The sequence below is a fragment of the Macaca nemestrina genome, chromosome 18 (genome assembly GCF_043159975.1).
Source record: "Macaca nemestrina isolate mMacNem1 chromosome 18, mMacNem.hap1, whole genome shotgun sequence".
Classification (NCBI taxonomy): Eukaryota; Metazoa; Chordata; class Mammalia; order Primates; family Cercopithecidae; genus Macaca; species Macaca nemestrina.
This window is the reverse complement of record NC_092142.1, coordinates 9,540,876-9,554,203: the sequence shown is the minus strand read 5'-3', so window position 1 is coordinate 9,554,203 and position 13,328 is coordinate 9,540,876. Positions and strand designations below refer to the sequence as shown.

Genomic DNA, 13,328 nt, shown 5'->3' with positions numbered 1-13,328 from the left:
CCCTTAGAAAAAAACATTTAGAAAGCTAATTCTTTTTTAGAAGCCTAAACTTCATTTGATTGCATCAAAAAGTTATTCAGATGTGATGACCAAAACAAAACTGCAGACAAGCCCCATGGTTTTTTTGTTTTTATTCATTTTATGATTAAGGTGTGTATCACTACTCCAGTTGGGTAAACCACATTGAAGAATCTGACTGCAGGTCTTTAGATTCAGCCAAATGCTTTCCATTAATTTTGTTCTATAAAATATTAAACATTATAATATTTCAGCCATGCTCAGAACGCTGCAGTCTAAGGATGAACTGCAACCTGCCCATGCCAAGTTAGGGCGACATGAGCAGAACTAAGGAGCTATGATGTCTAAAAGAATCAGAGAATCTGGCTTAAGACGAAGAGAGGTTCTGTTCAAACTAAACTGTTTCGTTTTTAAATCCACCCTTAACTGTTCAAGAAACTGAAAAAGTCAACTTGTTTTTAAAGTACCACACAGGTATGCAATCTTCCGTGATTTGTTTTGCATCTAAACTAGCACAGGGACACATTTCAAAAATCTAGCTGTCAGAAGTTTTCCTAAGAGAAATCATTACGCGTCTACCGGTGAGCTTCATGTTTATTCTGTGCGTGGGGGAACAGGAGAGAGCAATGGGACAGAGAAGGGAAAAGCTGCAACTGGGTGACAAATGCTTTAGGTGCATTTGAAAGTAAATGCAATGGAAAAAAGTAACAAATGCTAAAGTTTTGTAAAAGTTTAATGAAGCCAATAAGGCATATAAATTGTGTTCTGGCAGACATTAAGACCTGCTTTCTTTTACCAAAGAAAAATGGCACATGTTTTATCAAAATTTGACAATTCAGAGTAAAGGGTACTGAGATTAAGCTTCAGAGCACCAACTTAAACAAAACAACCAAAAAATTGTTATCCAACTTGGAAGGAGGAACGAGAACCAAGGCATAAAGGGGAATTAAATATGTGTTCCTCCATCTCAAAATCCTTCTAGGAATAGGAGCTCTGGCCAGTTGTGAGCAACACATTGCATGACCAAACCCCAATTCCAGAATCTAAATTTACAACGATAGAGAAACAAAGGTAACTCCAAATGCATGTCTTGTATATTCCAAAGGGAAGCTTGAAAGTATTCATAATACATAGGCTTGTCTGTTTCAGGTAAAATGACAGATTGCTATAATTCTTCCTGCTATTATAGTCAACAAAAAATGATCCACTTTTGCAAAAATTTAGAAATATCTCACTTTCATTCCTAGTTTTAGTATGGAATTCACTTTTTTAAATAAGGGCTACATCTATAATGAATACAAGAACTTCAATTCACACATTTCTAACATTCCATTCACATCCCACCCAGTCAATGAATGAATATTTATGGTTAACTCAGCAAAGTTTCTTCACAGAAAGATATTATTAAATGGCTGAAGAAATTGCAAACTTTAAAAAAGTGCTGTGAGTAATTACTGGAAAAACCCTTACACTGATTTGCAATGGTCTTTTAAGGATAAAAATAGAAGTAACTGATACTGGACTACAAGTTTGCAAGGAAACATTTTTCACTGTCCTACTTGATATATAATATAATAATATGATAGAATAAATTACAGTACCTGGCAGGCTGACATCAGTTCTTCATCTAAAAAAACACTATCATTCAGTTCAGGATATTAAAAATGAAGATGAAACATGCTCTAAAACATTGTAGCTACAAGAGGTCTTCTATTTACTCAAAAGAGGAATCTATTGAGAACTTTTATTTAGGTCTACCTAACAGCTAGAGAATCTCCATGCGATTCCATCTTTTCCAGAATGAGATTCCAAACTGAACTTTTTAGGAGAGGGATTGGAGGAACAGGGAAGAGTTGGGTTTTGCTATTTTAAGTTGCAATCACATTATTAGTAGATAAAAGAGAGCTTTATCATCTTCCACCCACTCCAATGGAAACTGCACTAAGCAGGGCCTCCATGAAAAATGTAAAATGATAGACTAGAAAACCTACCCCACCATCCATCTCCCTCTCCCTCTAATACTGAACCAAAAAGGAAGCCCATTCTCAAAGTTCATGACCTCTCTACTTTAGGTCACCTCGAATGCAGTCTACATGTTTACATTTACCACAAGGAAAGTACCCCGCATGGGAAGTAGTGTTTGTCTTAAAACTGAGTACTTTAGGCCTACAGGGTTAATCTGGGGGCAGTTTAATATTAATATTGCTACTTTAGAGCACTAACACACACAAAGTGAATCCAATAAAGCTCTGTGCATTGATTCAATATTAAGTATTAATTGCATGACCATCATAGCACCTCTTTACATCACACAATCACCAGAATTAGAAACTGCTTTGAAAACTAAAAACAGGGCACAGTCCAATAATTAGAATTGCACACTGTTACTATATAGAAACCAGGTGCACGGTACAGTGCAACTGCAAAAATGGAAGCCAAATCATGTTTTTAGACAATTTTAGGAACCTGGCAATACTGTTGAAGCAAAATACTCAACACAGCAGGAAATGGACCCCCCCCCCCAAAAAAAAGCATTCTATAACCAAATAAACATCTGATATTTCCTTTCCCTTTGAGAATAAATACAGTTAAGGTCACTTTTAGCCTTGGAACGGATATATGTTTGCCTATGATGATCTTGCTAACGACTACACAGTATCTGATGTCCTCTGCTAGGATTATAGTTTTAAGAAAGCCATAATTACAAGAGGCATCTACTATAAATACCTAGAACTTCCTTTTATGGCAACCACTATAGAATTCACTTGTCTTAAACAGTGAACAAGGGAAGATGGCCTCATGTTTCCTTTGCAATTATAGTATATGTTGAGGATCAAGTGGCTTTCAAGCAGCATGGTGGGTGTGAAAATGTTTGCAGTTTAGATCATTCTGTTGCGTTTATGGGTTGGTGAGTCTGTAATGACATCGCCACACTGGGCTGAGGTACGCTTTCTAGTTCCACCATTGTCCAAGTGGAGTGCCATTTCTTCTGATATGAAAGTGTTCAAATCGACATCATGGAGTCCATTTCTCCTTCGACTAGCATTCGATCCACTGCTTACATGTGTAGGAGAGCCTGGGGTACTCGAACGCACGCTTATACTAGCCATTGCACCACTAAGACCTAGGAAGAAGAAAAAAGGTTTTAGAGTTGCTCAATTATTTAACCCTTTTGAAAGCAACCCACTTACTTTCCATGTTGTCACAATGTCAAAGCATGTCTGCCTATTTTCTTTATAAGGGATTACTGGCAAGCAATTAAGTTTTATTCTGGAAAAACATACCATGTGGTCTTGACATATATCTTATTGGTAATACTACCAATATCTACAATATTGGTAACTACCAATTACTAAAAGTTACTATGTGTCAACCACCATGCTAAGTGTACAAATATCTCATGAAATTCTCCCATCTATGAGGTAGGTACCGCACACAATTTACAGATAAGGACAGGAGCATTTGCTTTAAAGACAAGACATTTTTGGTTACCCGAAGTTACCATTCCAACAGACCCCTCTGATGAGTGTGTATGTGTGTGAAGTATTCAGGAGAGCCAGAAATCACTTCCAGGCCTGGGCGGGCTTGTTCCAACATCCCCTCTAGATAAGGTGATCACATAATTTATCATCCAAAACAGTATTACTGTTGAGCCCGAAAAGAGTAACTGTTAAAACTTCTACTGGGACACCAGGTACACAGTCAGTCTGCCCTGGACAAATCGGGTTATGTGATCACCTAAGGTCTGGAATGTATTTGGTAGATATCCTTCAGGACAGCCTCAATCATGATCCTCTCTAATCCTTCAGAGGAGGAGGCAGGGGAGAGGTTGTGAAGAATCCTGCTGCTTTGTTTTCAACATTAAGAGTTACTGAATCCAGGGCTGGGCGTGGTGGCTCACACCTGTAATCTCAGCACTTTGGGAGGCCGAGGCCGGCAGATCGTTTGAGGTCAGGAGTTCATGACCAGCCTGACCAACATGGTGAAACCCCGTCTCTACTAATACAAAAATTAGCCGGGCGTGGTGGCAGGTGCCTGTAATCCCAGCTACTCTGGAAGCTGAGAAGGAGAATCGCTTGAACCCGGGAGGCGGTGGTTGCAATGAAGTGAGACTGCACTCCAGCCTGGGTGACAAGAGCAAAACTCCACCTCAAAAGCAAAAGAAAGTTACTTTACTGAATCCAGAATATACCCAGCACTCATGGATACTCATTCCTTTCCTTAAACTCATACACAGTTAAGGAGCCAAACTTACATTCCACTCCTAAATGTTCAGGATAAACCTGTGAAAGTACAAGTCAGGCCAGGAAACGTGAACCACAGTTGCATTTTTAAAAACCTACCGTCATTGGCAGTGATCTGCCTTAGGAATTTCCCCTTCCACTATTCTCGCCTCACCTAGGGATCTGTTATTGCTTGACTAAATTTATAACACAATTTAGTATAATCAATTTTCAAATAATAGGACTTACATCTTAGATTTTCAAGTAAGCTTAGAGGTTTCGTTTGACAGGGGCCCAATTCTTTCTAATCATGAATTCCATAAATATGTAGTTTAAATTTGAACTTTAAGTTGAAAAAAAGAGTCTCTGCCTCCTATCACATCAAATCATTCCCCTTGATGTTTTTCTCCACCAAATATTCTGTGAATGTTCTCAAAACCATGGCCTCTCACTATCATCGCACATGCTGACAATGTCCTCCGGGCCACACCTCCCTTCTGAGGTGCTCAACTCCGAACTCTAGATGCCCCCCTATTCCTTTCTGCACTAATCCAACCAATCCCCTGGCTGCTCTTCCTGCAGAAGACGCATCCTCCCTTCCCGCTGGTGGTCAGAGAAAATCAAACTGTCCCTCTTTGGCCGCTCAACCTTTCCAAGGCTAGCACCTATTAAAAAATAAAAGCATTAACGTGAGAGTACTTCCTGCATCAGGTACTATGTCAATTACTTCCTATGATACCTATAATATCTCCATTCTGCAGATGAAAATCCAAGTTTAAAAGTAATTCACCCAAGGTCAACAGGTAGTAAACAAGAGCTGGGACTCTCACTCAAAAGTAATCTATATTCCTAGGATCCCATTCTGATCCTTTTCCAAGCCTAGAGTATTTTAGCAAAAAAAGGTGGCTGCAGGTTGGTCCTAGGGTCAGCCTGCCTCTTAGACCTCATCTCTTTGAACAGTTTCTCTCCCTTCCCTTCCTGACCTCTTCACTTCACCCTTAGACCGAATCCCCACTACCAACATCATGCAATTTGCAGCTCTCTGAAATAGTGAGGCCTGCAACTACCTCTTTCAACATTTGCCAATGTCTGTCACTCCCTGAGTGAGCCCATCTATTCCCCAGCACTCTCTTCTGAGGCTCCTTTCCTGGTTCTCCTACTGGCTCCTCTTTCCTCCTCCTTGAAATTGAAACTCTCCGCTCCCTCCTCAGTCGCCTTGGTGGGGGGGGTCCTTTCTGTTCCTGAAAGGCTGGTGTCACCCTGGGTGATATCCTCAACCCCTACCTTACCCACACGTTAACCAAAACTGGACTAATGAGCTCAAGGGCCTTCCCAGATTTCTAACTGCCTACTGGACATCTCAAACTCAACACCATCAAAAAGGAACTTCACTTCCTCTTCCTCAACCGGCACAAGCTTGTTTTTAAAAAACAAAACAAACCACAAAAAACATCTTGAGCTATTTTTCTATAGCATGGTACAACCAACCACCTCTTCCTATAGAAAATATCTTTTCATCTCCATCTAATGACCTTAACACAGTGCCTGGCACATAACATTCATTGAATTCTGAAAAAGAATAATACCTCAAAGTCCTACCCTCTCATGTTGAAATCCACTGAAATCCAAGGCTCAGCTGTTGATGTTTATTCACCTCTCCAACACCAGGAAATAAACTCAGGTGGTTCTCTTCACTTAAATCACTGCCATCAAGTTTAAAACTCAATTATCCCCATTGTTGGCTTTTTTAAAGTTCTACAGCAAGACTAAACTTGAGGGGAGAGCCATGCCTTCTTATATCCTAGTCTCAGCCTGTAACGTATTACAAGGTGCCCACGTTCTTCAAAGATAACCTTTCATACTTGTTTCATAATCCAAAAGATATAATGGCAAAATATGGGCACATTCAGCAATAAACTGGGCTATTTCAATAATTAAAATCAAGATCCCCTTTGTCATTTCAAATGACAAAAAGAATTCAACAAACCCCACCCCAATGCCGTTGTTAACATAGGAGTCCCATGGCAGCATGTTTAATACCTAACAACAAATATGGAAGGCTCAAAACACTGTATCAGAAGTGGACTAGGGATTTCAAGCAAATGTTCCTTATTGTTTCAATTGCCATTCTTCATGAAAAAGAAGACGTGTTAAACATCAATTTGGTCAATCTGAAAATTCCAGCAGTTTCTGGGAAATCAACTTTTTCTACTGGGTGTATGACCTGGGTGTTTAGCCTGATAACTGTAATGTGCAATATGATCTATGACTGACTCTCATAGCAGTGAAAATATTTTCAAAGTTTCCCTACCTAATCTTCCCAAAAAGACTTTTCACAAAGGTCAAAAATAATTAAGATTAACAACCAAAAAAGGTGCATTTTGACAGCCCAAATTTTATTTTACAAACCAATGACAGCTACTAGAAGATGCTTTAGGAAACCTTAGCTAAGCCACATAATCAGACCTATACAAGTACAGAAAAATCTAAACATGCTTCAGAACTAAAAAAAAAAACAACAACAAAAAAAAAACAAAACCAAGTCGTACGTCCTGAGGGCATACAACTTAATTTCTACCAAAAACATACTTTTTCAAAAGGGCTACGGGAGTATCAATTGACAAAAGCAGAACAAGTAGCATGATTAGACAGAGAAGTCTTAATTGCTTAACACAAGATAAACTCAGCAGTTTTAAAGTTTCCGTATCCATTTTAAATGATTAGTCCAGGGGTGGAAAAGATGAGGATGGTTTCATCACACTTTGAAAAGGAAAACTCCCACTGGAGCTAAAACAAATTTACAGTCCAGGTTATAAGAATCCAAGTTACATGGTAAATCATTAACTATTATTTTCACACCAAGTTCATGCTTAGGCAGTAAGAAAATCCTGTTTGCAGCATTAATTACATGTAATTCAGTTTCCAGGCACATAGTTAGAGGTCACATACAGGCAGAGAAAGAACAAATGCCAGTCCAGCCATCTCACTGCCTCACTCCAGCAGCCAGTGGCCCAGGACTTCATCTACACTGTCTATCTGCTTCCCAGCCACTTAAACCACATGAGGGAAGGTAAGGCAGCTAGCCCTGGGAGGTGAGAAGACACCGTTGATCCACCAGCGCAGGTGCAGGGCCCTCTGCAGATCTGTTCCACCAGTGTTATCTCCCATAGAAAATGGGATTTGAAATCACAACTTAAACAAAGTGGGTAATATCCTGACCAGGGGCCCTAAGAAACTGGCATTCTTGCATTGGAAATGAATTGCACTATTCAGATGCACAGCACTCCTTTTGCACAAAGTTGTGTTCTGAGGTGCCAGGACATCCAAGCACTTGCAGTGTCAATGTCGTGTTTAAGATGTACCAGGGGAGTTCAAACATTTAAAAAGGAATTCTACTAGGAAGATTTCGGTAATTTGAAGTAGATACCACTCCCCACCCCAATCTGTAAATTGTAATACTGAATTTTTATTGAAATAAAGCACACTAAATCAAACCAATACAAAGATACATGTGTCACACCAAGAAAACATTTTCAGTTACGCTGACAGCCCCAAATGCTTTCCATTTTTCAAAGACAGTTTTTAATGTCATGGGAAAATTGCTCACGACGTTAAAATGAAAAAAGCAAGATACAGTATCATATATGCAGTATGATCTCAACTATGAAATAATTTTAATATTTATACATTGAAAAAGAGACTAAAAGAAAATGCACCAAACATTGAACTGCAGTTAATCTCTATATAGTGGGATAACAAGATACTCATTTACTTATTGAAAACTTTCAAATTTTCCAAGAAATTAATCATAAAATCAGTGAGAAAATTAAACTTGAATGAATTAAACAAGCACCAGGCCGAGTAACCTGTCTTTGAGGCATGCTACTTGGCCCTTTCCACTGCAATGAAAAAAATGTTCAACAAAATGTTACTGCGGGTTCAACACAATTTTGCACTACTGATGTTGGAAGCTTTATGTCCTACCTCCACAAACTTCAGCAGCTAACATCTAATCTTTTTTTTTTTTTTTGAGACGGAGTCATGCTCTGTCGCCCAGGCTGGAGTGCAGTGGCCGGATCTCAGCTCACTGCAAGCTCCGCCTCCCGGGTACACGCCATTCTCCTGCCTCAGCCTCCCGAGTAGCTGGGACTACAGGCGCCCGCCACTTCGCCCGGCTAGTTTTTTGTATTTTTTAGTAGAGACAGGGTTTCACCGTGTTAGCCAGGATGGTCTCGATCTCCTGACCTCATGATCCGCCCGTCTCGGCCTCCCAAAGTGCACATCTAATCTTAATACACAGAAAATGCCAACTTTTTATTGAAAATTTTAATGGTATCTTAATTGCCTTAACTGTTCTTTTCAGGGGTTGGTTTGAACAAAGGGGCGTAATTTACAAATTTCAGACTTCACAGAAAATTCAATTAAAGAAGATTCTTTGAAATAATTCATTTTAAGTAATTAAGAGATTGCTTTGGTGCATTAATCTCTTACATCTAATTTCCAAATGTTTTTTAGACACATTTTACTTTTAAACAGCTATCAACAGTTCTATTTCAAGAAGATGCAGACTGCAACATTCAACAAGCATTCCTTAAGAATCAACTGTGTTCCACACACTGCTGGCAGGAGTGTGGGTTTCCAGAGAGAAGGAAGGATTCTGAAAGGTGAAAGATATAATCCAACAGGTTGGTTCTAATTAATTCTCTACAACAGAAAACTGCAAGATGTTTCTTTCGTACTATACCATCAGGTTGTTTTGTTTTGTTTTGTTTTGTTTTTTTTGAGACTGAGTTTTGCTCTTGTTGCCCAGGCTAGAGTGCAATGGCGCGATCTCGGCTCACTGCAACCTCTGCCTCCCAGGTTCAGGCAATTCTCCTGCCTCAGCCTGCTGAGTAGCTGGGATTACAGGCATGTGCCACCACGCCTGGCTAATTTTTGTATTTTTAGTATAGACGGGGTTTCTCCATGTTGGTCAGGCTGGTCTCGAACTCCTGACCTCAGGTGATCCACCCACCTGGGTCTCCCAAAGTGCTGGGATTACAGGCGTGAGCCACTGCGCCCGGCCATACCATCCATCAGTTTTAAAATACTTAATCGAAACATTCGTGCTGCTGTCAAGACATACTTCTAAATATTTAGCTATAGTGATGGAAGAGGTAGAAGAGTGACATGAAAGGGGCAAGACACAGCCAAACACAATTAAATTTATTCTTAAAATGATCAATTGTCTAAGAAATTTTATCAGGAGTGATTTGTTCTCAAAAAAATGTGGTAACTTCCTTATCACTCTTGCATGTGTAGGGCCAAAGAAGGTTTTGACAAACAAAGGGTACAAAAATCTGCACTTGGAGGAGAAAGAAAATCTTACTGGTTTAGGCTGCCTAAAATGAGCTTTCCTTTTCTAGGGAAAAGGTAGCAGTTTTCTATTTTGGATGTGACAAATTAGTTATCTGCCTTACATTCTTCTTTGTAAAACATCCTATCCAAGCTTATACCCCTAAACCCGATTTTGAATGATTTTTTCATAGAGCCCTACACCCAGTTTCTCCAAATCCAAGAATATTATCAAGCAACTTAATGATTTGGGAGAGTAAGAAGTTCCATGCAGTCCACAGAAAGACTCTGTTGGGCAAAAAAAAAAAGGGCGAGGGGGAGGAACCCAGAAATGCAGCCCATTAATTCTCAAGGAGATGACACTGTGCCTCAATCTGATTCCCTGCGTTTAGACACTTCACACTGTCTACTATAATCTATTAGGCCAGAAACTCCTTGAGGAGATTATTAGCATTTTTGTTTCTTTAATCACCTGCCCCTACTCTTAGCCTCTAATAAACAGAGCGCTTGGTATTCACTGTGTTCAGTAAATAAAGGACAATAGTAAAGCTTGCAGAATAACAGTAAGAACTCCTAACACCAAATTCACAAAGAAAGCAGAGTTTTCAAACCAAAAAGTCCTCGGCAATCAACACTGAGGAGCTGCTGCTGTCTTGTAACTCACAAAGCACTGCTTTAAAAAAACAATTTACAAAGTTTTTTTCCTTTGTTTTGAAATTTTTATATTAAAGGCTACACTGCCTGGGCTTGCCCACGTCCCCCTGTCTTTAAAACTTGTTTTAAACAGGAAAGGAACTCACAACTGGGAAGAGTAAAGCCAAAAGCCAATGATAGTAATGGTTCCCATCAGTGCCTATTATGACACCAGACCCTGCATGCTAAAGGCCTTTGAGTCTGAAATGATGTGTAACTTTACAGAGGAACAACTCAGACCCAGTGGGGTTACCTCCAAGCCCTGCAGTCAAGAATGTCATCAAAATCAGTTTGGGAACTAAACCAAGTGTCTGATTTTTATGGAACAGTCTGAATCAGGGTCAGCAACTTGCAGAGACCACCTATGAGATGCTACGAGTCAGAGTGGGGCTTTGCATAAAGCTACTGAGTGAAGTCTGACTTGGCATCTGGCTCCCCACCCTAGGACCCACGCCATCTTCTTACTCGGGACCCTTTTCACCTAACCCCCATGATGACAGCTCAGAATGAAGGGAGCCCAGATTTCAATCCAACCCTTTCCAGAGATAGCACTGGGTTGGACAAGGCAACTCCAAATCTCTCCCTCCAGTGAGGAGAAAGACAATGTAACCAACTTCACTAGTCGGTCAACAACATCAGACAAGCTCAAGATCTTAGCAAGTAATATTTACGAAGTCAAAGTTCTAAATGATCTGACCCCCTCCAGCGTGTTAGCTGCAATTTAAAATGTGACCTTTACTAAACAGGGAGGCAAAAAAGTATCCCAGAAGGCAAAAGCCACTGGGCCTTGAGATCCTTGGTCTATTTTTATAGTAAAATTGCCCAGGGGAAAAGAGGGTACCCACAGGACCGGGAACAAACCAGAATTCTCCTTTCCTCAAGGCAAAGAATACTTCCAGTGTCATGGTAGGGTAGGTAACCTGCCTGGGTTCTCATTTAATGTATTATCTTGTATCACCTTTCACAAAGGAGACTGGCTTGGAGAGGTGGAGCACGTTGCCCAAGGTTACCAAGGAAAATAGCCTATACACAAAGACTATGTACTCTTCCTAACCAGTGAACCAGGGATACAGTTGTTTATTCACCTTTAAGTCTACTAATCCAGATTTGCTTATAGGGAAAACCACAGAAAGAGATATAAAATTCACATCGTTTCTGATTAATTTTGAGAAGAAAAGCCTAAAGATCTTTCCCACCTCAACACCTAAGCCCTAGGTCTTAGTGGGGACGATGTGGTAGACAAAAATCCCACATCTAAAAACATAAGGGTATAGTGGCTAAGGGTGTGCATTTTGAGGCCAGGCACCGTGGCTCATGCCAGTATTCCCAACACTTTGGGAGGTCGAGATTGGGGGATGGCCTGCACCCATGAGATAGAGACCAGACTGGACAACAAGGTGAAACTCCAACTCTACAGAAAATAAAAAGTCAAAAATAAGAAATATATTGAAAACTAAAAATTTTTTTAATTCAAAAAAATATGCATTTTGGAGACAGGACTGGAGTATCTATTCTACCACTTACTAAACTGCTCCATATCTTAGCCAAGTAAACCTTTCTTCATCAACAGTGTTAATAACCCAGGGTAGGTATGAGGATTATAACAACCTCCTTAGTGTGATGCTTTTACAAAGTAAACAAACACTGAAAGAGTAGGTTTAATGGTTATCACCCGAAGGTCCCATGGAAGTCTCAGTTGTATGTAGCACCCTAGGCAAACAGGTTACATTATTTCCTGATTGTAGCTATCTGGGGACTGTAATTCTCAACCCTTTCTAGAGGTTCTGGGTCCCCACTGTGTTGTATTCACTTAGCAGACCTCTGTGGTAACTCCAGTGGTAAACTCAGAATACATCTATGTCAAGTTCTTTGCTATGTTCTGTTAAAGCCAAAAAAAAAAAAAAAAGGAACCAAGACAAGGTCCATGCTATCATGTGTGCCGAGGGGAATGGGACAGTCACAGAAACAAATCAAGCAGCAGAGCAAATGCATAGTTCAGGGAGGCTACAGAGATTGGGAGACCTGAAGGAAGGGTGTCACAGAAGTGAGGTATGAACACGTAGGGGCTGGACTCGTCAAACAGCACAGAGGTATTCAAGAGATAAACAGTATGGCTAGGATACCTAACCCCTGGTTAACACTGGATCATAAGGGTCTTGTAATACACCATGCTGAATTTGGACTTCACTGTGTAGGCCCCGGGGAAACTTTAAACCATGAAGTGACAAGACCAGAAAGATCATTCCAATGGTCTCATGAAAGATGGACTGGCAACAACAGCTCAGAAGGAAGTGAGAGCTGAAACATTAGCCCAAGAGCCCAGGCTCAACTCCTCCAGAGGGCCTGCCATGAGCACCACACAGCTGGCTGTGCTGTAAAACATCCCTTTCTGCTCTCAGAATATCTTCCACATACCACATTCATGACCTGAATAGAAATTGTCCAAATCTATGTTTGCCTCAACAGAAAAAAGAATCGCTGTATATTGATGTATTTCCAGAGACAGCACCGAATCTGCCATATAGATAATGTGCTGAATGGCTCAATGAGTCCTTCTGCTGTTGGGGCAGAAGAATGAAACTTCATCTGAAACTTCATCTGAGACAAATGCCCGTGGGACACTTTGGAGATATACACCGGAGGACAGTGGGACATGCCATCTGGCAGTCAGGAGAGAAGATCTAAACTAGAGGCCCAGATTTGGAAGTGAAGAGCTGGGGAATGTAATCTAGGGCAGTGATGGGGCCTGAGGACAGGTCAGGCAGGCCAATGTGGCAGAAGAGAAGCCAAGGTAAGGAGAAGCTCTAGAAGAGAAGGGATGAACAGAGGACCAATGAGAAGGGCAGGCAGAGATCCATAAAGCAGTCCAGAAGATTTCTGGGCTCAAGTATGCTGTTTACATAAAAACAAGTTACCAGTTATTAGTATTAATTTAACTCTTGGGAAATTTATAATGTTATTTTAAGACAGGATAACAAAGCAAGACAGAAATCTATTTAGCACATGCATGTTTATCTCTTTAATTCCTCTGTGAGTCTAACATACAAATGACTAGGTCCC

At 40.4% G+C, this 13,328-nt stretch overlaps 1 protein-coding gene across 1 annotated transcript in view; it reads right to left on the bottom strand.

Moving 5' to 3' along the window:
• Positions 1 to 733: 733 nt before the first annotated feature.
• HAPSTR1 (HUWE1 associated protein modifying stress responses) overlaps positions 734 to 13,328 on the bottom strand; it is a 29,331-nt gene continuing 16,736 nt past the window's right edge. Inside the window, exon 4 of the mRNA XM_011717507.2 lies at positions 734 to 3,142. Coding sequence (XP_011715809.1) covers positions 2,898 to 3,142 — 245 coding nt within the window. The 3' untranslated portion in view covers positions 734 to 2,897. The remainder of the gene's footprint in view (positions 3,143 to 13,328) is intronic.